Source organism: Eptatretus burgeri, chromosome 15, assembly GCF_056783735.1.
Source record: "Eptatretus burgeri isolate ZD-2024b chromosome 15, Ebu_testis_v1, whole genome shotgun sequence".
Lineage (NCBI taxonomy): Eukaryota > Metazoa > Chordata > Myxini > Myxiniformes > Myxinidae > Eptatretus > Eptatretus burgeri.
In genome coordinates, this window is record NC_140975.1 from 1,723,601 (window position 1) to 1,751,184 (window position 27,584).

At 50.3% G+C, this 27,584-nt stretch overlaps 1 protein-coding gene across 4 annotated transcripts in view; it reads right to left on the reverse strand.

Annotated features, from left to right (window-relative positions):
- Positions 1–26,223, reverse strand: part of LOC147011302 (cytochrome P450 4B1-like) — a 116,046-nt gene extending 89,823 nt beyond the window's left edge. Inside the window, exons 1-2 of one of the 4 annotated variants that reach the window (XM_085857154.1) lie at positions 26,058–26,223; positions 25,898–25,962 (exon numbers count right to left, since the gene is read on the reverse strand). In XM_085857154.1, the coding sequence (XP_085713280.1) occupies positions 25,898–25,943 (46 nt within the window). In that variant the 5' untranslated portion in view covers positions 25,944–25,962; positions 26,058–26,223. Of the gene's footprint in view, positions 1–25,897; positions 25,966–26,057 lie in introns of those variants that run through there. The other 3 variants (XM_085857153.1, XM_085857152.1, XM_085857151.1) reach the window with 3 other exon arrangements.
- Between the last annotated feature and the right edge of the window lie 1,361 nt (positions 26,224–27,584).

Here is a 27,584-nt window from a genome sequence, read left to right on the forward strand (position 1 = left end):
ACGTGCTTTATTATAATAAATGTCCTTGTGTGAATGTAAACCTGCTCGTTGCGTCCATTCCCTCATTGACTGAACATTTCGTGTGTTGGGAGTTCGAAAGCTGTTGGTTTGCCGTAATAGGGGGACATTTGGACCGACGGTTCTCAGCGATTTCGCCGCTCGGAATCGCGCACGGACAAGCTCGCCTCGGCGGTTTGTTCTGTACAAGATCCGTCGAGGGTGGAATACCCCGGTAGTTGGATCACGTGGGTATTTAGGTGAATTGAAGATTGGCAATCGACCCTACCCCACGTGATCTGCCGATTGGCGTATTTCGGTTCTTGTAAAAGGACCCGTCGCTCGGAGTTATCCGGGCGGCGATCTATGTTCCGGGCGATCGGTTGGGCCGACTCGACTTGCGGCTCCGTTCATAGCGGTCGGTTGGCGGCTGACCCCCTGGCCCCGTAACAATATATATTTATGTTGTAGATATGCGTATGTATTTTGTGAGAATAAAGCCTTTCGAAAAGGTCTATTGTTGATGACTACAACAATAATTTATTCTCACAAAACTTACCCGGTTGAATTGGACCAGAAGAGTGCCTAGGCCTACACTGGAATGGAGTGTTTGCTGAGACCAGAGAGGCTGGATTCAGATCCCAGTTCACCCACGGCGGCACAAGAATGGAAACACTGATTAAAGACGTTCGAAAACTTCCTGGGAGCTCTACCACAGGATAATCTGGATAAGCAAAGGCTGCTTACAAATTTTGTCTCACCAAGACTATACGAAACTATATCAGAATGTACCATTTATGATGAGGTTATCCGTACTTTACAGTCACAGTATGTAAAGCCCACTAATGAGGTGTTTGCCCTCCATCGTCTTGCAACTCGCCGCCAGCAGGTCGGAGAGTCCTTAGATTAATACCTTCTGACTCTGAAAACGTTAAGTAAAGAGTGTAACTTTGGGGCTGTAACAGCAACTCAACATTGCGAAGAATTCATCAGGGATGCCTTTATTAGTGGCCAGCAGTCACCACTAATCAGACAACGTTTATTATAGAATAAGACTTTACATTTAGCTACCATGTTTGATCAGGCTAGATCTCTAGATTCAGCCCAAAGAAATTCAGAATCTTATTGTGTTATTCAACCCTCCCGTTCATTGGGTGCTGCCTCATCCTATCAGAATACCGGTGAAGTGGAACCCACAACTGTAATGGCTGCTACGGGTGTTAAATGTTTCTTTTGTGGTTTTTTAAAACACCCACATGTAAAATGTCCAGCATGAGAGGCTGTGTCATAAGTGCCAGAAAAAGGGTCATTTTGCTAAGGTGTGCCGTCGTACTTCATCAGTAGCTACTGGTGCTTGTGCAACTTCCTCTGATCAGGTAATGCTAGCGGCTGTGTCTTCTGTCGCTGCCCCAGGGGTGTTATCAAAGGCGGTTGCGAGGGTCACGCTCAATGGAGTGTAATTGGATGGCCTTATTGATAGTGATAGATTCAGAAAGCTTTATCCATCCTGACCTTGTGAAGTGCCATTCCTTAAGTGTACATCACACCCAAGGCAATGTTTCCATGGCATCCACTTCCTTCACCGCTCAGACATCAGAGTTCTGTCGGGTCAATATCAAAGTAAACGGTTGGTGCTACCAAGATGTGCGTCTGTCCATATTACCTCAGCTGTGTTCAGATATAGTTTTGGGCCAGGATTTTCAGGGACTGCATGATAGTGTTACACTGACATATGGAGGTAGTTTTCCTCCTCTTGTTATCTGTGGACTCAGTACACTGTGTGTTGACCCTCCAGAACTGTTTGCCAACTTGACAGCTGATTGTTATCCTGTTGCTGCTAGATCACGCCGGTACTATCCCGATGATCGTAAATTCATTGAAAAGGAAATTCAACGGATGTTGAAGGAAGGTATTATAGAGCCCAGTAACTCCTCTTGGCGTGCACAGGTTGTTGTCGTTAAGAACGAAACTCACAAGAAACGCTAGGCAGTGGACTATTCAGAAACTATCACCAAATTTACACTTCTTGACAGGTATCCTCTGCCTCGTATAGATGACACTGTTAACAAGATTGCTCAATACTGTGTTTTTAGTACAATTGACCTCCGTAGTGCGTATCATCAAATCCCCATCAGAAATGAAGATAAGCCATACACCGCGTTTGAGGCCTGTGGACGCCTTTATCAGTTTGCTCGGGTTCCCTTTGGCGTCACCAACGGAGTGGCTTGCTTCCAACGTATCGTGGATTCATTCATCCAAGAAGAAGAACTGGTTGGAACATTTGCTTACTGAGACAACATTACTATTTGCGGCATGACTCAGGAAGAGCATGATGCTAATCTCCCGAAATTTCTTGAGGCTGCTAAGAGAAAGAATATAACTTACAATGAAGACAAGTGCATCTTTTCAACTAACAGGCTCAGTATTCTCGGTTATGTGGTGGAGGGAGGGGAAATGCGCCCGGATCCTGAACGACTCCGACCCTTGCAGGACTTGCCTGTGCCTCTGGAGATGAAATCGCTCCGACGCATCCTTGGCTTCTTTGCCGATTATTCACAGTGGATATATGACTACTCAAGCAAGATCCGCCCACTGTGTGCCACTACTACATTTCCCATGACAAGGGAAGCAGAAGTGGCTTTCCATATTCTTAAGCAAGACATTGAAGGTTCAGTGATGAGGGCGATTGACGAATCCGTACCCTTCGAAGTTGAGACCGATGCTTGGGATGTGGCAATTGCTGCAGTCCTCACCCAGGCAAGACATCTGGTAACCTTCTTTTCCCGAACCCTTCAGGGACCCAAATGTCGTCATGCTTCTATTGAGAAGGAGGCCCAGGCTATTATTGAAACAGTTCACCACTGGAGACAGTATTTGACAGGCAGACATTTTACTATAAAGACAGATCAACGATCAGTGAGCTATATGTTTGATAAGCAGCATAAAAATAAGATAAAGAATGATAAGTTCATGCGTTGGAGGATGGAATTATCTTGCTATGATTTTGACATTGTGTATCGTCCTGGTCGACAAAACATTCCTTCTGATACATTCTCCAGGTCTTATTGTGGCATGGCATGCCACGATCGACATTCACTGTTTAACCTCCACGAAGCCTTGTGCCACCCAGGGGTTACCCGCTTATACCATTTTGTGAAATCTAAGAATATGCCATACTCTGTCGAGGATGTCTGGCAGGTTGTTGGATCTTGTAGAATCTGTGCAGAATGCAAGCCCAAGTTTCACCAACCAGATAAGACTCGACTCATAAAAGCTACTCAGCCATTTGAGCGTCTCAATATAGATTTCAAGGGGCCTCTTCCGAGTACAGATAAGAATCAGTATTTTCTTAACATTGTGGACGAATATTCACGGTTTCCTTTTGTATTTCCTTGTGCCGACATGACCACTTCCACGGTTATCAAGTGCCTCTGTCAGCTGTTCACTATTTTCGGAATGCCGGCTTACATTCATTCGGACCGGGGACCCTCCTTCATGAGCAAGGAATTGCAAGACTTCCTTGCCAGAAGGATGATCACTGGTAGCAGAACTACTAGCTATAACCCTCAAGGGAATGGCCAAGTGGAGAGGTTCAATGGTACCATTTGGAAGGCAATCACAACGGCTCTAAAATCCTGGAATCTACCCATCAAATGCTGGCAAACTGTTCTGCCTGATGGTCTCCACTCAATTCATTCACTGTTGTCCACAGCAACCAATGCTACCCCTCATGAAAGACTTCTGAACTATTCTCGTCGTTCTTCCTCGGGAGCCTCGGTGCCTACTTGGCTCTGCAATCCTGGGCCAGTCCTGCTGAAGCATCACGTATGCACGAATAAAACTGATCCCCTTGTGGATGAAGTCGACCTCCTCCAAGCAGGACCCCACTATGCCCATATTCGCTACCCAGATGGCAGGGAAACTATGGTCTCTGTTAGACACTTAGGCCCAATTGGAACCCTGTCCAAGAGTGAACCCCAAATTCTACCTCAGGCTTCTGAAGAAAATGTAATTCCCCAGGGTAGTCCCCAAGACGCACCCTGCTCAGAGGAGGATGATCTCGTTCCTGAGATGGTTCCTGCAACTCCACAGCAATCAGATGTTGGGGATAACCCTCCAGTGCCAAGAAGATCCGGTCGCACCATTCGTCCTTCTATGAGACTATATTTATAGAGACAGACATCTCAGAAGGGGGTGAATGTTGTGATAATGAAGTGCCGTACTGTAATTAGCGGCAACGGTAATTGGGCGGATGTGGCAGCACTGTATATGAAGGTCAATGGCTGGTGTTGACATGTATACCACGTACTCAGTGGAAAGTCATGCTGGAACAGTAATGGTATTGTTGTGAATGACGAAATTCGCAAACCACCATTCAGGTCCCGTAGGTGAGATAGCTCTGTAAGTATATGTGTAGTTAGGCCCAAACCCGTTGTTTAGAGGGAATAAATGTCATTCATTCGGGCTGCGACCCTTCAGGATAGCCGTTTTTCTTTTACTATCTTTATTTTGGACCAGCCGCCATTACTACCACCACTACCACCACCAACCACGTCTCAACAGCCATCACACAACAACCACCAACCGCAACGCCGCTTCACAACCACAGCCACGACCTTTACCGTCACATCTCGCTCTCGCAACCATCGCATCACCGCCATTCCAGCGCTGCTTGTGGGCACCGATCCTGGATTCGTACAGGGCGCGCACCGAGCAGCGGGTGCAAAAACACCAGCCTTTCCGAGAAATCGGATCGAAAACGATTCACGCCCACTTCTGTTCCGTCCTATCGGCGAGCGTGGGGCGATTTGGCCCCGCCTCCAGGTGCGTCGGAGTATAATCGCCATATGCAGATTTGCGGATCAAAAATCATTCACGCCCACTTTTCCTCTGTCCAATGGGGAGCCAGCCAGAGGTGAAGGGTCGAAGGTGAAGGAGCGAAGCCCCGGGGGCTATAAAGGGCCGCGTTCGCTCGCCGAAAAGGCGGCAGTTGAGTTGGGAAGAGCAGTAGTTGAGTTGGAAAGAGTTGAGAGTTTCTGAGAAGAGGAAAGCAGTTGGACGCAGTTGGACGGAGCTGAGAAGAGTGGAGAGTTGGAGAGTGGTGGTGGCGGCGGCGAAGGCAGTCGAGAGGGCGCTCGTGTCAGAGTCGGGGAGCTGCGGAGAGGGGAGGCCGGTAACGCGACCGAGGTCGCGGTGGAGACGCTCGTCGCGGGACCCAAGCCAGCGAGATATCCTCATTCCCCAGAGCATCAACAACCCCCTCCTGTTTCCCCCCGCGCTGAGATAGTGTGAGAAGGGGGCCCCGTTCCCACCCTATTCCAGGCAGTGCCAGCGAGGCCCGCGGAGTCGGGGCGCCACCGCCATTTTGCGGCTCATCACCAGACGGGTAGGCTCGACGCGGTCTCGGCCCCAGGCCCGTCTGCCCCCCCCCTCATCGTTGAGGGTGGTCCCTTTTTCTTTTGCTTTGAGTATATGTGTTGTCGGCACCGTCTGTGAAGTAAAACTGCATAAGTGTTTCCGTGTGCTCGGTAGTCGGTAGTAGATCTGCATTGTTACAATTGGTTTTTGTGCAGAATTGTTGTGCTTCTTCTACTTTTACATTTGCTTTTGGTGTATAATTGTATATGTGTGCTTTCCGTTTGCGCGGAATAAATGTGCTTTATGTTGAACTGTTTTTCCCGTTTCGCTTCGTCTTTTCCTTTATTGAATCTCCATCTTACTTCACGTAAAGGGTTGGTCGTGGGCTAAATACGCCCGATAATTATCGGGCGTATTTAGCCCACGACCAACCCTTTCGGGATAACCGAGCGGTGTTATCGTCAACCTCGACGGTTCGATTAATTATAATTAATCGAACCGTCGAGGTTGACGATAACACCGCTCGGTTATCCCGATAGTACGGAACGGGTCGCTTAAAGTGGCCCGTGTCCGAAGTCGACCTGCGGCGAGGTGCGATCGCCCGGTCTACCCTCCGTGTGGGTACTTAGGTAAGTCGAATTTGGCGAGCAACCCTATCCCACGCGGGGGGGCCGATTGGCACGATCGTGGTGAGTCCGAAAGGCCCACCCGTGACTAGTTCCCGGCGTTAGTCCGAGAGGGTCACGACGGGATTGTCCGTCCGGTGGGCGACGTGCCGCGATTCGAGTTACGTGGCCGCTCGCACGCCGGCGGGCGCGAATCCGCAACACTGTTGTCAGGAGTGGGACACAAACCCATCCCCCTCCTCGCGACACTGGTGTCGGAGAACGGGAAAACGGGCTCTCCTGTCTCCAGCTAAATTCACGGGTGTGGTATAGCCTGCGGGCATGCAGGGCGGGGCATGACAGTTGGCTGACGAGGATCTTCGGATCGGCGTGTGCAGGGCGGCAGCGAATAACCCGTGCGGTTCCAGGCTACGGAGCCAAGGGTCTCGCCAGCACGAGCATGGCAGAAGGTCGGTGCACGGCGCACGAACGCGTGCCCACCTTCGTCGGAATCGACTTCGGCCACGTCGAGTGGGCAACGGCCGCGCTCAGTGTTCGTTTTATTGAGGCACGACGAATCGGGGGAATGATTTCTGCAGAGCCACGGCTAAAGAACGAGGACACGTGGTTCGGCTCGAACGTGGCGTGGGACGTCGCGCAAGCTCTGAAGAATGTCCGGGGTCTCGATGGTCGCGGCACAGCAGGTGGTCCGGAGGTCAGCGCGATGTGCCAGGCACGCACGGCCGCGCGCACGGTCTGCGGCGCGGGTCGTGGGCGAGCGTTGCAATGCAATCACTCGGATGGCGGTCTGAGCACTCGAGGTCGTCTACGGTGTGTGGGCCGAGGGTCATCGCCCATCGTTACAGTCATAGATGGCGGTGTGCGAAGCGATCCTTCCGTCCCGGGTCAAGACCTACCGCCGGTATGGTGTTCAGTGCATGGCGTGCACGGTAACGCCCCGGGTCGAGTTTTGCAGCCTGAGCACGGAGATTCCAGCGACCCGGAGCGGGAGATGCTGCCCATGTTGAGCCTGGTTTCAGTTGGTCCTACGGTGACAGGACCGATGCCAGTGAATGTCGAAGTGATCGGGGCACTGATCGGGTGTCGAATTGAGTCCACTCGTGCTGCCCGCGCATCGCGCGCGCACACCGGCGAAGCGGTTGCGCCGCTTGCAGCGCCCGACGTCTCGGTGCTTTACCGGGGACGAAGCGCCCTACTCACGGTGTTTGTGGTGCGAGGGGAGGGGCCCGTCCTTTTGGGTCGGGACTGGCTGGCGCACCTCAGACTGGATCTCCAGTTCGTACCTCCAGGTGTGCCGGTGCTCTCTTCGATGCTTTCGTCGAGTACCGAGGGCGAGGTTCTGGCGGCGGGAGCCGCGTCGATGCAACGGGAGCGGCCGTTCGTTGCTGCCTGCAACGGCGGTGTGCGGTTCGGGAGAGGCAGGAGCCGTGCCAGCTCTCGCGCGTCGGCTGCGTGCATGGTGCGGGGTGCGGTGTTGTTCGAGCAGCTTCAACGGGTTGCGGTGAGCCCGTGGCGTTAAAGGAAGTCGCGAGTCACAACATCGAGGCAACAACCAAGAGGCGGACTCGTGATGTGGGTTGTGGGTTGCTGTTTATTGCATATTTGTTTTTCATTGCTCGAGTGTTTCGGTTTAACGTTGTTGAAATAAATGCCAGCAGTTCCCGTGTGAGAGTGGGTTTGGTGGAGATCAATCGATGGGATTTGTATTATGATCAATGTGATGTGGGGGCTTTGGGAGAGGTGGGGGCGAATAAAGAGGGTTTATTGGCCTCCAGGTGCCCCAGGCCGCGGGTAGTTGTTTTGTCAGGTGCTGGGATTTTATCAAAAGAACGCGCTATACGGAAAAATGAGTTTGCAATGGTTCAAATGTTATTCCTATTGATTTATGACGAGCCTATGGTTGGAGTGTGGTTTAAATGGAATTGCTACCGTCTAACTGCCGTGTGGGTCTCGGAGATCGACTCGGAGCCAGGGCTGGTGCGCTGGTCGGCGTTACCCCCACCTCTGGTTGCGGCAAGGTCAGATGTGCCTGGCGCCGGGGGCGCAGCTCTCTGTGTTCGCTCAAGGCCGTTTAGACGGGCGTTGGCATCTCAACTGATTGTGGTGCGTGGGTTGTTAGGGAGCATTGGTTGCGTCCAGCCAGCGGCGCTGTTCAGCGCCCCCATCCAAGGTCCATCGAGTCTGGCGCTGGCGCCACGGCTTCCAGACAGCGGGCTTCCGACCTCGGAATGTTTATCTGCTTCAGGTCTGCCTGGGGGAGGTGTGCCGCCTTGTGGGCCGGAGGCGTTTGATGGTGCCGGGGGAGGTTTGCTCGCTCGGGAGGTCGCCGCGACCTCGCCAAGGGCCATGTAAGCGTGAGCCACCTGGGGGCGTTTTCGCTGTGTAGTGCTGCTGTGCTTCTCCAGTAGCTCGCTTCCACGCATTATGTGATGTGATGTGCTGTTATACTTCGCTGTTTTCTTTTTTGTGCCTTGTCGACTGTTATACCGTAGTCCTTCGTGCTGTTTATGCTTATTATGATGGTGATCATTTAATAATCATACTTTTAGGAGGGAGGAGTGTGGTATAGCCTGCGGGCATGCAGGGCGGGGCATGATTATGGGAGGAGGGGTCGTCGTGGTCATCGTGTCTGCCAGGAATACAGGGAGTGCGCGCCGCCTGAGGTGTCGTAGGAATGCTGTAGTCGCCCGGCTTGTGCGTGTGCTGAGTACGTAATAAAGGAGAGCCGCGGGCAAAGTACGCCCGCGCTCGCGCTTGTGCAACGCAGCCCGGCTCGACTGTTCCCCCGCTCGTGTCTGCCTGCTAAGCATCTTCTATCCACGACACCGCAACGGGAATCGGTCCAGGGGTGAGAGGAGCGACCCCCGATTCCCTCCAAATTACGAGCGATTTAAATTAACCCTTTACGAGAAATAAGATGGCGTCTCAAGGTGAGCGGGAGCCGGGGGTATTAGAAATGGATTTAGAATGTGTAGAATCCATGGTCCAGGATGAAATCCCCGTGCAGGAAATGTTGGTTGTGCAGGAACACGAACTCGCCCAACTGAACCCAGAGCCCGAAATAGGTGCGGCGGCGGCCGCGGTGTATGACACCTCCCCTCCCCCTCTCCACCAAAACCCCCCGATCCTTGCCGAATCGGCTCACCCAAGCGCACCCGACATGGCCCAGCTATGCGCCATGCTGGCGGCAATGACAGCGAGGATGGATACAAACACAAATGAAATGAAAAACGAAATAAAAGGCATGAACGAAAAGATGGATACAAACACAAACGAAATAAAAAGCATGAACAAGCAAATGAACGAAATGGAAACAAACATGAAGGAAGAAATGAAAGAGCTGCGGGGTGAGACGCAGAACATGGGCCGAAGCCTGCAGGCGAGCATGAAGGCAGTAACCGGGGAGCTTAAAATGGCGACTCCACGTGTGGGAGCGAACGAGCTGGGAGGGAGTGCAACGGCTGTCGGGCCCGCGGTGGAGGCGGGTAAGGAAAAAATAATTCGGGGGACGTGTTTGGCGAGGGTCGTGACGGAAAAAGTGACGGTAACTGAGAGGGAAAAACTAATTGGGGTGACGGAGACGTGCACGAGGGAGATAACAAGGGAAGAGACGGAAATAATAGTTGAGACAAGGGAGGTAAAGGGTGAAGAGGTGACTGAGTTGGCAGAGACACGGGAGATGGGAACGATAGAGGGAAGACTACACGATGAAGACGGGGTAAGTGACGCACACACACACACGGAGGTAGTGGAGGATAATGGGGGTGAGCTCGCGGACTGGGTAGAGACCCGGTGCGAGCAGTTGGATGGCCTCCTCCAGGAACGAGGTGAGGGAGTATGCTCCCTTGAAGCGAGTCACGACCAGATGGGTTCGGTCGTGTCGAGCGAGTTCGGGGGGAGGAGTGCTGCGAACGGGTGCACGGAGAGCTTGGGGGGTATAGAGGCCCCGGAGATTCTTGTGGGGACACGAATCCCCAGTGTGGTTGTCCCGGTGTGTGTGGTGCAAGGTGTGAGTGCGTCCCTGTGTGTGGAAGCGACCCCGTGTGTGAGTGGTGTGGTGGCGAGTGTGCCGGAGTGTGTGCTTCCCAGCACGCCGTGTGTGGATGAGACACCGCGGGCGAGTGCCCCCGCGTGTGTGAGTGAGGCACGATGTGTGAGTGAGACACCGCGGGCGAGTGCCCCAGCGTATGTGAGTGGTGTAGTGGCAAGTGTGCCAAAGGGCGTGCTTCCCAGCATGCCGTGTGTGGATGAGGCACCATGTGTGAGTGTCGCCGTGTGTGTGAGTGAAACGGCCAATATGAGTGAGGCACCACGGGCGAGTGCCCCCGCGTGTGTGAGTGGTATGGTTTGTGTGAGGGAAATGGCACGAGTGAGTGAAAGGCCGCGAGTGAGTGGAGCCACGTGTGCAAGGGAAATGTCATGCGTGAGTGAGCGGCCGAGTGTGAGAGAGACAGCGTGTGCAAGGTCGCTGTGTGTAAGGGAGATGTCGGTCGGCATGTGTGAACATGCAGCCGCGTCTCCCGGTGTGAATGTAATGGAATGGTGTATGAGCGTCGTAACACGCAGGTGTGCATGTGTTGAATGGCGACGACGACGGCGACAGAAGAAAGAAAGCCGAGTAGCGGCTGTAGATGTTTTGCGCACCGTGCCGGGTTCACCCAGCAGCGAGCACAAGGTCCGTGCTGTGCAACGCACGAGGCCCCCACGTGCTCGCTTGCGAGAGTGAAGTCCCGGTCCGGAAACGCACGCGGTGGATTTGCCGATCCCGCGGACGGACAAAGTTTAGGCAGGATTATGGATTTGGACCGGACGGGTTCTCCACGCGTGTGTGTTAAGCTCCAACGGGCAAAGCACATGTGTTCGCGTGGGGAACCCCTCGAGACGTGGGGCTTGTGTTTTTTTTTTATGCGCACGGTGACGTCATGGCTGCACGCGGGGATGGAATCCGGCAGGAGGGGTATCCCTGCCGGATGGTACCGTCCAAGGAGGGATGAGGTACACGTGCAGCTGCATGACGTCACGGGCAGGTGCAAAGTGCGCGAGCTGTGAGTTGCCGCGCTGGTGCTGCGCATGTGGAAAAAAAAAAAGCAAGCCTCACTTTCGGGTGCACAGGATTCCCGGGCAAGGGGTGGAAGACCCCCTTCCCAGGGCACAGGATGGAAACTAGTTAGGGGGAAGGGTTAGCTTAGCTAGACCGACTTCATGGGGCAGGGGTAAGTCCTCATGGAGTCCGTGGAATGGATGAGTTAGAGGGATTGCAGCGAGATTTAGGTTGGGCCAGTTATTTTAGAGATTTGGAGACAGTGACAGACTTGTGAATGTGTAGAGGGGACGTAGTTTAGCTACGTAGTGTTAAAAGGAACGTGCTGTAGTTTAAGGGACGACGTGGGAGCACGAGTTAGTTAGGGGATGTAGTTAGGAGGATGGCAGAGTTCAGCGGTGTGTGTGTTGAAGAGTTGTGGGTTGTGAGGTGGAAGCATGTGCTTGGTGAGTGAGTGGGGCCAGCGGGTCTGTGTGAGTGGAGCGAATGGGGAATGCATGGTGCGATGAGTGATTGGGGGGAGGAGTGACTCCCGCCCAAGGGACCCCGGGGTCAGTGTAGAGTGAGTTAGGGGGTTAGTTAAATTGAAAAATGGAGGTCGTTTTGTTGTTGGTGTGAATGTAGGCTCGAAACCCGTTTGGAGGGGTGCAGGAGCCCTGTTGACGGGCTGGGAGCGTGGCTGCGAAAGGTGAGTATCGCTGAGTGGGTACCCCGGGCACCAAGATAGTTGGCCGTAGTAGGCCAAGGGCCCATGGGGGGCCGGGATAGCGTAGTGGGCACGGGTGCGCCTGCTTGGTGCGGGGGCCCGGGGCGCCATTAGCCGTGTGGGCAGTGTTGTGGGCACGGGTGACCCTCGGAAAGGGGCCTGGGAAGCCAGCCTGCCACGTGTGCGTTTCAGGGGAGGTGCCATGGGGGGCACTCCCCGGTGTTTAGGGAGCTGGTAGACTCGGAGGCAGTGTAGTGCCCGGGGGTGCCATCGTCGGAGAATCGGCAGAGGGTCGTGCCTGCCAAAGGGAGCCACGTGTCCCAGCCATGAGACCGTGTGAGGGCACGGAGAGAAAATTGGGGGGCGAGGCCCGAAATTGTGAGGACACCAACACAGGCGACGGGAATCTGGGTTGTTAGAACCAATAGTTTAAGCGAGAGGCGCTTGTTGAAAGCCCCGGGGTAGTTTAACAGTTAAATGGTTAGGGTAGATTAGGAGATGTACCCCTCCGCACCATCCATCCCCTCGCTGTCGTTGTGGGCCGCTGGACCCACTTTGGTTATAGATCGCTGAACTCTGGGGAGGACATCCTGAGGCTTCGTTGGGCCTCGACACAGGACGCTAGCTCTCCCTTATTCCCCTCCGGGAAGGGAACGTAGGGGTTGGGAATAGGCTAGGTGACAGGATAGGTTAGCCGAACAAAGACAATAAAGGGGGTTAGGGGACGATTTATAGTGGGGAAGTAAAAATAAAAAAATAAGTAGGGGCTAAATTGGGGTTTGACAAATTAAGGGAGTGGGTATAGACAGTGACAGGCAAAGGCGATAGGTTGGGAGGGAGACAGTAGGCAGGTCCGAGCCCGCCTTCTGAGCGGCCAGCACCACCGCACCCCCTCCACCAACCTCCACTGCAAGGCGAAGGCTGGCCAGCTTCATCGGCAGCTGTTGTTTTGCTGCAAGGCCTGTGCCGGCTGGATCGGCTGCAGCTGCTGTGCTGCAAGGCCTGTGCCGGCCAGTTCATCTGCCGGCTGTGTTTGCCTACAGCGGCCTTGTTCTGCAGGCTGTGTTTGCCTGATCACCTTTGCCATGCCATGCCCACTGCCCTTGTTCACCAGCCCCGTTCAATTTTTGCTTTGCCCCCCCCCCCCTGTTCATTGCCATGTGCGCCAGGATCAGAAAGCAACAGTTTGCAAGCTGCGAGAACTGCCCTGTTGGCAGCTATAACACGGGCCTGCAGTGGCGGCCCGTGCACCGTGTTTGCGTCCATCCATTCATCCATCCATTCGTTGTGTTCATTGCGTGTGCCACTTGAGCTGGCACGGAGACTGCGTTTGTGCAGCCCATGCACCGTTTTTCACTGCGTTCAGTTTCAAAAGGGAAGGCCTTGGACTGCGTGTGAGCAGCCGGCCACGTTCCCTGTCACCTGCATTGTTTGAGCCAGAGACTGCATGCGAGCAGCCTGGCTCCCTGCTAACTGCTTTCTTTTTGCAGAGTCCATTGATCCTGGGCCATGGTTTAGTGTAAAATTTGTAAGTTAAGGTTAAGATGTACTGTAAATATGAGTGCACCCCCGGCATGTCTGTCTTAGCGCCGGCAATTTTATTTAAGTCGTCCGTGTGAGTGAGTTTGTTTAGGTAGTTACTCAGCCCTCAGGTTATTTATTTTGGGGACACAAATACCATGAATGTCGCACTCAGGGATCCGTAGGTAAAATGTACTAGGGGAAAACTACACATGATGGCACACGAAAATTTGACGACTCGGGACGAGTCTGTAAAAAGGGGAGGGGGTAGTGTTGTGGTTGACGAAATTCGCAAACCACCATTCAGGTCCCGTAGGTGAGATATCTCTGTAAGTATATGTGTAGTTAGGCCCAAACCCGTTGTTTAGAGGGAATAAATGTCATTCATGCGGGCTGCGACCCTTTTAGATAGCCGTTTTTCTTTTACTATCTTTATTTTGGACCAGCCGCCATTACTACCATTACTACCATCACAACCACCACCAACCACGTCTCAACAGCCATCACACAACAGCCACCAACCGCAATGCCGCTTCACAACAACAGCCACGACCCTTACCGTCACGGCTCGCCCTCGCAACCATCACATCACCGTCATTCCCGCGCCGCTTGTGGGCACCGATACTGGACTCGTGCAGGGCGCGCACCGAGCAGGGGTGCGAAAACACCAGCCTTTCCGAAGCGATCGGATCAAAAACGACTCACGCCCACTTCTGTTCCGTCCTATCGGCGAGCGTGGGGCGATTTGGCCCCGCCTCCAGGTGCGTCAGAGTATAATCGCTATATGCAGATTCGCGGATCAAAAATCATTCACGCCCACTTTTCCTCTGTCCAATGGGGAGCCAGCCAGAGGTGAAGGGTCGAAGGTGAAGGAGCGAAGCCCCGGGGGCTATAAAGGGCCGCGTTCGCTCGCCGAAAAGGCGGCAGTTGAGTTGGGAAGAGCAGTAGTTGAGTTGGAAAGAGTTGAGAGTTTCTGAGAAGAGGAAAGCAGTTGGACGCAGTTGGACGGAGCTGAGAAGAGTGGAGAGTTGGAGAGTGGTGGTGGCGCGGCGAAGGCAGTCGAGAGGGCGCTCGTGTCAGAGTCGGGGAGCTGCGGAGAGGGGAGGCCGGTAACGCGACCGAGGTCGCGGTGGAGACGCTCGTCGCGGGACCTAAGCCAGCGAGATATCCTCATTCCCCCGAGCATCAACAACCCCCTCCTGTTTCCCCCCGCGCTGAGATAGTGTGAGAAGGGGGCCCCGTTCTGTCAGGTCAGGTTCGATCTGTGACCTGCTACAGGTACCATGTAAACCTGTACTAACCTGTTCCATGGTCGGGTTGTCGGCGACTAAACCGTCTCCCCCACCAGGTTTTCTGGTGAGGAGGGTGTTTGGATATGGACACCCAGCAGGATTAAAAACAAAACCTGTCAAAGGGCGGAGGAGCTCCTTGTGAGCCAACGGCCATCCATATCTAGTTCCCAACTGTGTCTGCGGACGTCCTCCTGCAGTTGGGTCACTTCTTATTAGGAGGTTGGTGGCAGGATTTGCACTCCGGCCACCGTAAAACCCTTCATTCCGCAAAACGCAAAAACGCAAAAAAATCTGAAAACCCACTCCGTGGGAGTACCTCCTGTGCAGCTTCCCTTCGCAGGGAAGCTCACCGGATGACGGGATTGGGGCAAAGCCTTCGGGACCCCCAATCTTTGATAGGAGGGAAACCACGGGGTAAAATCCCTGGGTCAGATTGCGGGAGAGTCTGTCGGAGTGGTGCTGAGGTGTCGTCCACCAGACGGCGGTCTCCTTGGGTTAACCTGAGGCGGTCCCTTCGGGTGGGTGCCTGGAATGTCCTATCCCTGTTATGATCTGAGCTCAAGCGTTTGGACATCGGGATTACAGCTCTCTCTGAGGTTCGGAGACCGGATTGTGGCGAGATAATGGTGGGTGGTTACACCTACTATTGGTCTGGTCGCTCTGATGGTTACCATACCCAAGGAGTTGCTGTAGCTGTGTCCAATAAGCTGACCCCAATGAAAATTGAGGTAACACCGGTCAACGAGCGTATTATGAGATTAAGGATTCGTCACTCCTTAGGTGTCATTTCCCTGGTCTCTGTTTATGCTCCGACTGAGGCGAGTGATCTCACCGTGAAGGATGCATTCTACGCCACACTCGAGTCTGTGGTTGATCAGTGCCCCAGACGAGATACACTTCTAGTCTTGGGGGATTTCAATGCATCGACTGGAACTGATAGGGATGGTTATGAGGTGTGTGTTGGTCCCCATGGGTCAGGAACTATGAACCAGAATGGCACTAAGTTCCTTGACTTTGCAAGAAGTCATGGACTTAGGGTGGCTGGTTCATGGTTTCAGCGCCCACAAGCTCATCGCTGGACTTGGTATTCCAACGCTGGCAGTGTGGCAAAGGAGATTGACCATGTCCTCATTGACGGTCGTTGGAGGATGATCCAGAACTGCAGGGTCTACCGGAGTGCTCAGTTCCTCAATACTGACCACAGGCTTGTTGTAGCAACTCTAAAGCTGCACCTTAAATCCTGGAGAATGGTACCATCCCAGCCGAGGCTGGATGTTGCCAAGCTCACGGATGAGAGAGTAGCTGAGGAGTTTGCGAACAGGCTGAGTGGACACTTGGGGGGTCTGGGTGCTTTGGGGGGTCCTGAAGAGTTGTGGAGCGCCTTCAAGACCACCGTCCTTGATGTTGCCGGTGGATGCCTTGGAGCTCACCGCAGGGCAAAGAAGAATTTTGTCTCTCAAGGGACACTGGATACCATTGACCAGAGTCGCAGGGCCAGGCTGAATGGCAGAGCTGAGCTGTTCAGGGAGCTGAGGCGTAAAACTGTCCGTGCACTGAGGGTGGACACGGAGGCCGATGTGCGAGGAATCTGTGAGGGGGTAGAGCATCACCTGTGGACAGGTGATTCTCGTCCCGCTTACAGGGGAATTCGCGCATTACGTTCATCCAAGCCCATCCCTCGGAGCACTACAGTTCGAGCAGAGAGTGGTAGGCTCTTGACAGAGGAGTCTGAAGTGAAGGCCCGCTGGGCCGGTTACTTTGAGCGGTTGTACCAGGCTGATCCCCCAACTGTCGAGTTGGACGTCAAGGGTGTTACAATCCCTGTTGCTGACCCTCGAATCAACTGTGGTCCACCTACGCTTGTGGAAACACGGGCTGCGGTGAACCAGTTGAAACGGGGCAAAGCTCCAGGGATCTGTGGCATCCATGCCGAACTTCTCAAGGCTGGTGGTAATGCTGCACTCGTGTCGTTGCATGCAGTTTTGTGCTCTGCCTGGAACACAGGCATCATCCCAACTGACTGGAAGAGGGGCCTTGTTGTCCCTCTCTGGAAAGGGAAGGGTGATCGCCAAGACTGCAACAACTACCGAGGGGTGACGCTGCTCTCAGTGCCGGGCAAGGTCTTTGCTCGGATAATTCTCGATAGGGTTCGCCACCATCTGCTTGAGCACCAGCGTCCAGAGCAGTCAGGCTTTACACCAAAGAGGTCAACGATTGACCGTATCCTTGCACTTCGTGTCCTCACCGAACGCAGACGAGAGTTTCGGCAGGGGCTGCTTGCAGCCTATGTTGATTTCTGAAAAGCGTTCGATTCAGTGAATCGGGATGTCCTCTGGAGGATTCTTGGTCTTCGTGGGGTGCCACCAAAACTGATCGATCTGATGTCTGAACTCTACTCTGGTACTGAGAGTGCTGTGAAGTGTGGTGGTACCATCTCTGACTTATTTCCAGTTGTTACTGGAGTTTGTCAGGGATGTGTACTTGCCCCCACACTTTTCAGCACTTGTATGGACTGGATTCTAGGGAGGATGTCGGAGAGATCAAGTTGCGGTGCGTCATTTGGGAATGTCAAGATCTCGGACCTTGACTTTGCAGATGATGCAGTCATCTTTGCGGAGACTTTAGACATCCTCTTGGGGGCCCTCGAGGTGCTGAATGAGGAGTCGGAGCCGTTGGGATTACGGGTTTCTTGGGTCAAAACTAAGATCCAGGCTTTCGGTGACATCTTGGATGCTGCTGTCCTGTCTGTGTCTGTTTGTGGTGAGGATGTTGAGGTCGTGGAGAGATTCACTTACCTTGGCAGTGATATTCATGTCTCTGCTGGCTGCGAGTCAGAGGTCAATAGACATCTGGGTCGGGTCTGGGGAGTAATGGATTCACTGGATCATGGGGTGTGGCGCTGCCGGTACCTGTGCGGGAGGACGAAAGTCCGAGTCTTCAGGTCCTTGGTACTTCCAGTCTTGCTCTATGGGTGCGAGACTTGGACTCTGACCAAGGATCTGAGACAGAGACTTAATTCCTTTCGTACCAGGTCTCTTCGGAGAATCCTTGGCTATCGCTGGTCGGATTTTGTGTCCAACGAGCGGTTGCTGAGAGAGACTCGGATGAGATTTGTTTCCTGCATAGTCCGTGAGCGTCAATTGCGGCTGTATGGACATGTGGCTCGTTTTCCTGACTCTGATCCTGCTCACCAGATTCTCTCAGCGAGGGAGTCTCATGAGTGGAGGAGGCCAGTGGGTCGACCACGTGCCTCATGGTTGCAACAGGTTGACCATCATCTCAAGGAGATGGGGATGGGCCTGGCATCTGCCTGGGGGATGGCCAGACGGAGGCCCCTGGAGTACCGGCGGAAAGTGGACGCAGCGACGTGCTGTTCTGGCACATGCTCCCATACCTGACCTGACCTGGGGCCCCGTTCCCACCCTATTCCAGGCAATGCCAGCGAGGCCCGCGGAGTCGGGGCGCCACCGCCATTTTGCGGCTCATCACCAGACGGGTAGGCTTGACGCGGTCTCGGCCCCAGGCCCGTCTGCCCCCCGCCCCTCATCGTTGAGGGTGGTCCATTTTTCTTTTGCTTTGAGTATATGTGTTGTCGGCGCCGTCTGTGAAGTAAAACTGTCTAAGTGTTGCCGTGTGCTCGGTAGTCGGTAGTAGATCTGCATTGTTACATTTGCTTTTTGTGCAGAATTGTTGTGCTTCTTCTACTTTTACATTTGCTTTTGGTGTATAATTGTATATGTGTGCTTTCCGTTTGTGCGGAATAAATGTGCTTTATGTTGAACTGTTTTTCCCGTTTCGCTTCGTCTTTTCCTTTATTGAATCTCCATCTTACTTCACGTAAAGGGTTGGTCGTGGGCTAAATACGCCCGATAATTAATCGAACCGTCGAGGTTGACGATAACACCGCTCGGTTATCCCGATAGTACGGAACGGGTCGCTTAAAGTGGCCCGTGTCCGAAGTCGACCTGCGGCGAGGTGCGATCGCCCGGTCTACCCTCCGTGTGGGTACTTAGGTAGGTCGAATTTGGCGAGCAACCCTATCCCACGCGGGGGGCCGATTGGCACGATCGTGGTGAGGCCGAAAGGCCCACCCGTGACTAGTTCCCGGCGTTAGTCCGAGAGGGTCACGACGGGATTGTCCGTCCGGTGGGCGACGTGCCGCGATTCGAGTTACGTGGTCGCTCGCATGCCGGCGGGCGCGAATCCGCAACAGTATGTTTTTAATATATTAGGAATAATGTACTCTGAGGAATGTTATTGGTATTAGAGTATGGAGTTTAACTTCGTTATTATGTGATGTGTATGTGGTATTTGCCTTCAGTATTAGGTACACTAGTTATTGTATTTTGATATTTCTTACCATATGTATATTTATGTTGTTGTAGATATGCGTATCGGTTTTGTGAGAATAAAGCCGATCGAAAAGGTCTATTGTTGATTACTACAACAGTAACCATCTAGTTTTAATATATTATACTTACACATATGGTAACCATGAAGTTATAATATTATATTATACTTACACATGTGGTAACCATCTAGTTTAAATACTATATTATATTTACACAAATGGTAACCATGTAGTTATAATATTATATTATAGTTACACATGTGGTAACAGTGTAGTTTTAATATTATATCATATTTACACATATGGTACCCGTGTAGTTATAATATTATATTCTATTTACACGTATAGTAACCGTGTAGTTATAATATTATATGATACTTACACATGTGGTAACCATCTAGTTTTAATATGATATTATATTTAAACTGATACACCAATTAATCTGTTGGGGAGAGATCTGTTATGCAAGCTGAATTGTTCAATTAAGTGTACCCCTGATGGTGTATATTTAGAAATGCCTCACGAATCACACATAACTATGATGAATTTATTACAGGAAAATACAGAAAATCTTGTATATCAATGGACTGTGATTAATTGTGAAGCATTTAACCATTTGCAGGAATATTTATCACATTTGGAGAGAAACGTACCCGAGGTGCTCGATTGGGTGAGTAAACACGGCATGGACAGACGGTACTTACAGACTCGACTACATTGCATTGCAGATTGCAACATCAAGGGAAAAGATAACGTCTATGCGAGTGAAACACTCTCGAAATTACACCAGACCTTTGACTTAGTGTTGGGAACAATTTGGATTGGGAAGCAAGGAATTGGCCTGGAGGTGCATCTGACGCAGGAACAATTAAAATTGTGGAACCAACCGTCCAGTGTTACACCACACGTTACTTTAGTGATTGCAGAAGGTTACCAAGAAACGGACATTGGTCACATGGTAACCTCTTTGAAAAAAGCATCACAAGCGACTTTGATGGAATCGAGCCAAGTAAACGGACTTTGGAAGATCGGGGAACAGGGATTCTGTTGGACAGAATGTCAAGGATCAGCAAAAGCTGTGTTTGAGGTGGTCGATCTCTCAGAATTAAATGGGTCAGGAAAATTACCTGAAATACTCGAACAAGTCCCGACTTGTCTGTGGGCAACACATGCCAACGATGTCGGCCAAATTAAAAGTATGAATCCAATCAAGATCACTATAGATCCAAAAAGAAACTGCCTCGAAAACCGCAATACCCTTTGTCTCCAGAAGCAGAGGTAGGAATTGCTCCTGTCGTGGAAGCACTATTGAAACAAGGGATAATTATTCCCACTGTTAGTCAATGTAATACACCGATCCTACCTGTGAGAAAACCTGGGAAACCAACGTGGAGATTCGTACAGGATTTGAGGGCAGTGAATGATGCGGTAATTCCAGCTTTTCCTGTAATTGCAAATCCAACTACCATTCTATCAAGCATCCCAAATAACACTACCTATTTTAGTGTTGTGGATCTTTGTTCAGCTTTTTTTAGTATACCAATAGCCCAAGAAGTACAGTTTCTGTTTGCATTCACCTACCAGGGAAAGCAATACACTTGGACTGTATTGCCCCAGGGTTATTGTGAAAGTCCAACATTATTCTCGAGGGCCCTCAAAGACGACTTGGATGATGTAGTTTTCCCTTGTGGGTCCACACTGATTCAATATGTTGACGACCTGCTGATCTGTTCAGCGTCAAAAGACGCATGCGAACGAGATACATTGACATTGTTGAGGGCCTTAGCCAGGAAAGGACACAAAGCATCGAGAGCTAAATTGCAATTTTGCCAAGAAGAAGTTAAATATTTGGGACATATTCTGAAGGGAGACACAAGACGCATCTCCCCTGAACGTATAGCGGCAATATTAAACCTGCCCAAGCCAACTACTGCTAAACAGATGAGGTCTTTCCTCGGAGTGACCGGCTATTGCAGACAGTGGATACCAGATTATGCGGCCTTAGTGCGCCCCCTGGTGGACATTGGTTCGGCAAACGCGCCCAGCCCACTTGCATGGACACAAAATGCAGACAAGGCTTTTGTAACGTTAAAACAGGCTCTTTCTTCGGCTCCCGCTCTGGGTTTACCAAACTATGAAAAACCTTTCCATTTGTATGCATGTGAGAGACAGGGATTCGCACAATCTGTGCTGACACAGAAGCACGGGAATAAATTACGGCCTGTTGCATATTATAGTACTAAATTGGATCCGGTAGCGCAAGGATTCCCCCTTGTCTCAAGGCAGTAGCAGCCGCTTCGCCGCGGTGCAGGCGACCGTAAGCGCTCGTCGCGGGAAACACTTTTGATTCTCCTGGTACCGCATGCAGTGACAGCTGTATTGTTAAAAACGAAAACACAACATTTGTCGGCTTCAAGAGCAACAACATACGAACTCTCACTCACAGCACCCACGAACATTACGATTAGGAGATGCGCACCGCTGAATCCTGCTAGTTTGTTGCCAGGAGTACAAGATGGTGATCCTCACAATTGTGAAGAGATAATCGCCCACACGTGTCAACCCCGTCCTGACTTGAAAGACACACCAATCCAAAATTCTGAATTGGTTCTATATGTCGACGGCTCATCATCGCGTGCACCTGATGGATGTTTATTAACAGGCTACGCCGTTTGCTCTGATCACGAAGTAATCGAAAGCGGGAGATTGGCTGAGAGCTGTTCCGCGCAGCAGGCAGAACTGTTCGCCCTCACTCGTGCATGCCATTTAGCCAAAGGCCAAATAGTGACAATCTACACTGACTCCGGCTATGCCTTTGGTGCTGTACACGAATTCGGAGCACTCTGGCGCGAAAGGGGTTTTATAACGTCATCAGGTACACAAGTAAGGAATGGAACATGGATTGCGAATCTACTGGAAGCAATACTTGCCTCACCAAATTGCAGTGGTAAAATGTGACGCCCACACTGGGAGATCTGATGACGTCTCACGGGGAAATGCCAGGGCAGATGCAGCTGCAAAATCTGCTGCCCACACCAGAGCTCTTTTAATATCACAATGTGTATTGAGACAAGAGGCAACACCGACCATTGACGATATAAACACTTTGCAGACAGCTGTCAGTGCTAAAGAACGAGATTTGTGGATACTGGCTGGATGTGAATTCGATAATGAATCCAAATTATGGAGATCATCTGATGGTCGTGTGGTGGCACCAAGAGCTCTATTACCTTGGCTCGCCCGATTGGCACATGGGGCCGGGCATACTAGCAAAGGCGGCATGAGTGCTTTAATTGGGAGACAGTGGTTCGCCCGGGGTTTAGTCCAATTGCAGAACAGTATTGTAAGACATGTCATATTTGCCAAAACATAACCCAGCAAGGGGGTGGAGATGGCCCCAGGGGGTCATCCAATTCCATTCGGACCTTTTGTTCATATCCAGATGGATTTTGTCCAGTTACCAAAATGCTGCGGTTTTGAATTTGCGTTAGTCATCGTCGATTTGTTCACCAAATGGGTTGAGGCTTACCCTTGTCGGAAAGCAGATGCCATTACTGTGGTTAAACTGTTGATGAAGGATTTCATCTGTAGGTTTGGAATACCTTGTAGGATCTCCAGTGACCAAGGTACTCATTTCACAGCCGAAGTGGTGAAAGAATTATGTCGCGTATTGCAAATAAAGCAACATTTCGACTGCCCGCATCGTCCGCAATCTGCGGGGGCAGTAGAGAGGCAAAATGGATTCCTGAAGAATAAACTGGCCAAGATTTGTGAACAAACTGGATTAAAATGGCCAGATGCTCTGCCAATTGCTCTCATGACTATGAGATCTACCGCAAATCGAAACACTGGCTTATCTCCGCATGAGATTCTGATGGGAAGACCAATGAGATTACCGAACTCACCTCCTTTGACTATAAAAGACATGAACGTGCAGCAAATGGACGACACGTTGCTTACGTTCTGTGTCTCTCTGAATCATGCTGTAAGAACTTTTTATGCACAGGTGAAACAAGCTCTGCCAGAACCAGCCACATCTGATCATCACAACTTCAAACCCGGAGACTTTGTTTATGTGAAAATTTACAAACGGAAGAACTCTCTTCAGGCACGTTGGTGTGGGCCATTTCAAATACTGCTAACTACCCATACAGCTGTGAAGTGTAAAGGAAGAGCAACATGGATCCATGCCACACACTGCAAACTGGCACACGGCAGAAAAGAACCCGAGGAGAACATTGCTTCCTGATAACTTTAATGATTCTTTCCATTGCAGGATTATTTGTACTACTAAATGCAAGTTGTACAATGTGTACTTGGCCTGTTAATCCGATAAGTACTGTCTGTAATCAACATTATTTGCATGTTCTTTGGAGATGGGCCTATCAGACTACCCACCAAACTAAGCCTAGGGCATTCAGAGACCGAAGAAGCTTAACGAGCAAAGTGGGTTCACCACATGGAATAAACACTTATCTGGCTCTTTCTCGTAAACACGCGAAAGCTTTTAATAAAACCAATTGCTGGGTTTGTACTAAGATACCTCATTCAGCAGTTACTGGGATACTTGCTGGCTATACCATTCAATCTGAGTGAATGGTGTGGGTACTGGGCAAAGGAAAGAAACTGGGATAAACAAGATAATAACCTTGACGACCACATCGTTACCAATGGAAATGGAAATTGCCTCCGACAACGAAATTTCAGTAACTGGTTTTGGCCAAATTTTAATTTAAGTAAAAATGCCTCCACATTTTATGGTTGAACGGGCAACAGAAAAACCCGAACTATGCTTGGTACAAGAGGCATGGGGAGAAAGAAGATTAGGGAATTCTGAATGCAGTCATTATGTTTATGAAAATCACACGATGGGACCACAAGTCGCTTTAAATAATACCTATTTCGTGTGTGGAAATCGAGCATACCCATGGCTTCCAGTTAATTGGAGTGGATCCTGTTTCTTGTCATTCATTTTGCCACATATGCGCCTGTTATCTAAGTCACCTTTTGAGCATTTGAAACGGGGTAAACGGGGTTTCACGTCAACTGAACTGTTCTTCATGATTTTAATCCCTCACTACGGTGTTGGACAAACGTCTGTGGGATTGGCAGAGTTAGCTGCTTCGCTTGAATTATTGGCAAATAAAACTGCTCTCGGCATGGTTGATATCAACTCGGAGGTCGTCGCCTACGTGCAGTTTCAATGCAAAACCGAGTTGCGCTCGACCTCATTCTCGCAGCTCAAGGAGGAACGTGTGCTGTAATTAACTCTGAGTGTTGTACTTATATCCCTGATAACTCGGAGAAAATCACGAACATAGCTGACAAGATTAAGCAAGAAGGAGCCAAGTATCACAATTATTTTACGAAAGATGGGCTTTATTCCTGGTTTGAAGGGATTTTTGGAGGCTGGGGAACTACCCTATTGCATTGGATTTCCGTTGGGTTATTGTGGATCATCATTGTAGTGGTGCTTGTTAGATGTGCAACAATTACAATGCCGGCATTGATTGTTTCTTGTCTAAAGAGGAATACTGCTAAAAAGGTGATGGTGGCCCAAGCACCACCCTCATACCCTGGTTTTGACACTGAGTCCTACGACTCTTTTGAGATAGAACCTGAACTTGGAAATCCATAAGTAGCGCAAATGAATGTGTTCAATATTCACGGGAATTGTCAAATCCACTCTGCTCATCTGCTTTGTTCCCGAAATAGGTTGTCGAAAATCAGCTGTGCAGCCCAACGGGGTAGCCTTATCTTCAATCGGCCTAGGGGCCTACACTGAACCTCAACCAGGTCCGAAGCTGTACAACCACATGAAGCCACCTGGCTTGCGGGACAGGAAAGGCTAAGGGACTGAGCTCTACGATGGGGAAAAGGGGGATGTGACTACCCAAGAAAATGGGCACACTCAAACGCAAGAGAGAATGCATTTCCAAGTGAAGAGAAAATATATATCGTTAAACTTAACTAGTGTTGCCTTATTAGGCAACAAGGGGGAGTGTTGGGGAAATTATTACTCTCTAGACAAGAAACCTTTGCCTCAGTCTGAGTAGGTCAAAGTGTTTGTGTTTTTCCTCTACTGTTCTACTATTTAGTTGTTAAGGCCTACCACCTACTTATAATCTTGTCTTTCTTTGACACTTTGGACATTGCTTTGGGTTTCTGAAAGTACAAGGTGACCGGGCTGATAAGCTGTGCATTCTGTTTTTGCGATCAAAGGCCTCTCTGCTTATAAAATGGAATGGATATATGGGGAGGGGGAGAATGATCAGGGAGAGAGCAAATAAATGGTACAGAAGAAAGAACTCCTTGTGGACATTGATTATTACTGGACTTCTGTGGTTTATTTTATCCCGATACATGCAACACTGAGTCGGCTAGACGTTGAATCCTCGAGGAGGTCAAGATCCCTCAACAATCAAGAATCCTTTCGATCACGACGCGGTTCGAGGACAGAAATCCACGTCAGTAACCATCTCATTTTAATATTATATTATACTTACACATATGGTAACCGTGTAGTTATAATATTATATTCTATTTACACGTATGGTAACCATCTCGTTTTAATATTATATTATATTTACACATATGGTAACCGTGTAGTTATAATATTATATTATATTTACATGTATGGTAACCATCTGGTTTTAATATGGTATTATATTTACACATATGGTAACCGTGTAGTTAAAATATTATATTATATTTACACGTATGGTAACCATCTAGTTTTAATATGATATTATATTTACACATAAGGTAACCGTGTAGTTTTAATATGATATTATATTTAAACATATGGTAACCATCTAGTTTTAATATTATATTTACACATATGGTAACCATCTCGTTTTAATATTATATTATGTTTACACATATGGTAACAGTGTAGTTATAATATTATATTATATTTACATGTATGGTAACCATCTAGTTTTAATATGATATTATATTTACACATATGGTAACCGTGTAGTTATAATATTATATTATACTTACACATGTGGTAACCATGAAGGAAATGCAAGAAGGTGTCCAACACCATGTCCACGTTCTCGATGATCCTGCACACAAGGGACAAGTCGTCATCTCTCGCTCTCTGGTCGTCCCTCTCTCTCCAAACGTACCATTCACAGTCCACACACGAGCCGAACTCAACTGTTCAGGTGCACTTATTTCAGAGCGGCGTATCCTGCGGACACTGCACAGAGAAAAGGGATTAAAAGATATGATGGATGTGGAGATGAAAGGAAGAGGGACAGACAGATGAAACGCTCATCAAACACAAGATGTCCCTCGTGTGGACAAAGTCCAACAAATCTGTCGAAACACAACCCGAGCTATTTTTTGTTTATTCCTGACACGTGACTCCTTGGCCCACTCAGTGTGTCAGGACAGCTCATGTATCGCCAACTCACCTCAGTAGTTTCAATAATAAGTTAAAACTAAATGACAATTCCTTCATACTTGCAGGCTTTTTAGACTGCTAGTGTTCATAGATTTTTCACACACCTCCAATCATACTGTTGGAACAGCTCGACTAAAAGTTGTGAACAAGGAGATTGTGCCATTGGGAGACGTCTGAGCTTTGCACTCCTGTATACTGTATATTCAACAACCTCCGAGATTTTCACTCCCAGCTGTGTGTGTCCATGAAATAATATGATGTACTCGGTGACTCGGGTGTCATAAATGGCCACTGCCCATGGGAATAAGCTGCTCACGAAAATGGGTTCGATGATAGTCATCCCGTGGTTGGAAGGAGTGAAAACCCACTGAAGATAGAGCTATGATGTGGTACGCTGCTGCGTATGCAAAGAGCAAAAGTGCTGCTGGAGGAAAAGGCCAAAGACAGGCATGTGGTACGGAACTCTGCGAGTCAAGAGAGGAAATGCGTCATTGAAGATAGAGCTGCGAATGTGGTTGAACTCCAGTGAACTCTAGTGAACTTTAGTTTAACTACAGTGAATCTCACATCCGTGAGTCATTTCCACGACAGTGTAAATAGCGAGCCACCAGGCAGGGAAGCATCCTCACACTCCCTGTAAAGCCTTCCTCACTACCCGTCGTTTTGCGGTCGTTCCTCACTACCTCACTATCCTACTACGTCTGTCAGGTCAGGTTCGATCTGTGACCTGCTACAGGTACCATGTAAACCTGTACTAACCTGTTCCATGGTCGGGTTGTCGGCGACTAAACCGTCTCCCCCACCAGGTTTTCTGGTGAGGAGGGTGTTTGGATATGGACACCCAGCAGGATTAAAAACAAAACCTGTCAAAGGGCGGAGGAGCTCCTCGTGAGCAAACGGCCATCCATATCTAGTGCCCAACTGTGTCTGCGGACGTCCTCCTGCAGTTGGGTCACTTCTTATTAGGAGGTTGGTGGCAGGATTTGCACTCCGGCCACCGTAAAACCCTTCATTCCGCAAAACGCAAAAACGCAAAAAAATCTGAAAACCCACTCCGTGGGAGGACCTCCTGTGCAGCTTCCCTTCGCAGGGCAGCTCACCGGATGACGGGATTGGGGCAAAGCCTTCGGGACCCCCAATCTTTGATAGGAGGGAAACCACGGGGTAACATCCCTGGGTCAGATTGCGGGAGAGTGTGTCGGAGTGGTGCTGAGGTGTCGTCCACCAGACGGCGGTCTCCTTGGGTTAACCTGAGGCGGTCCCTTCGGGTGGGTGCCT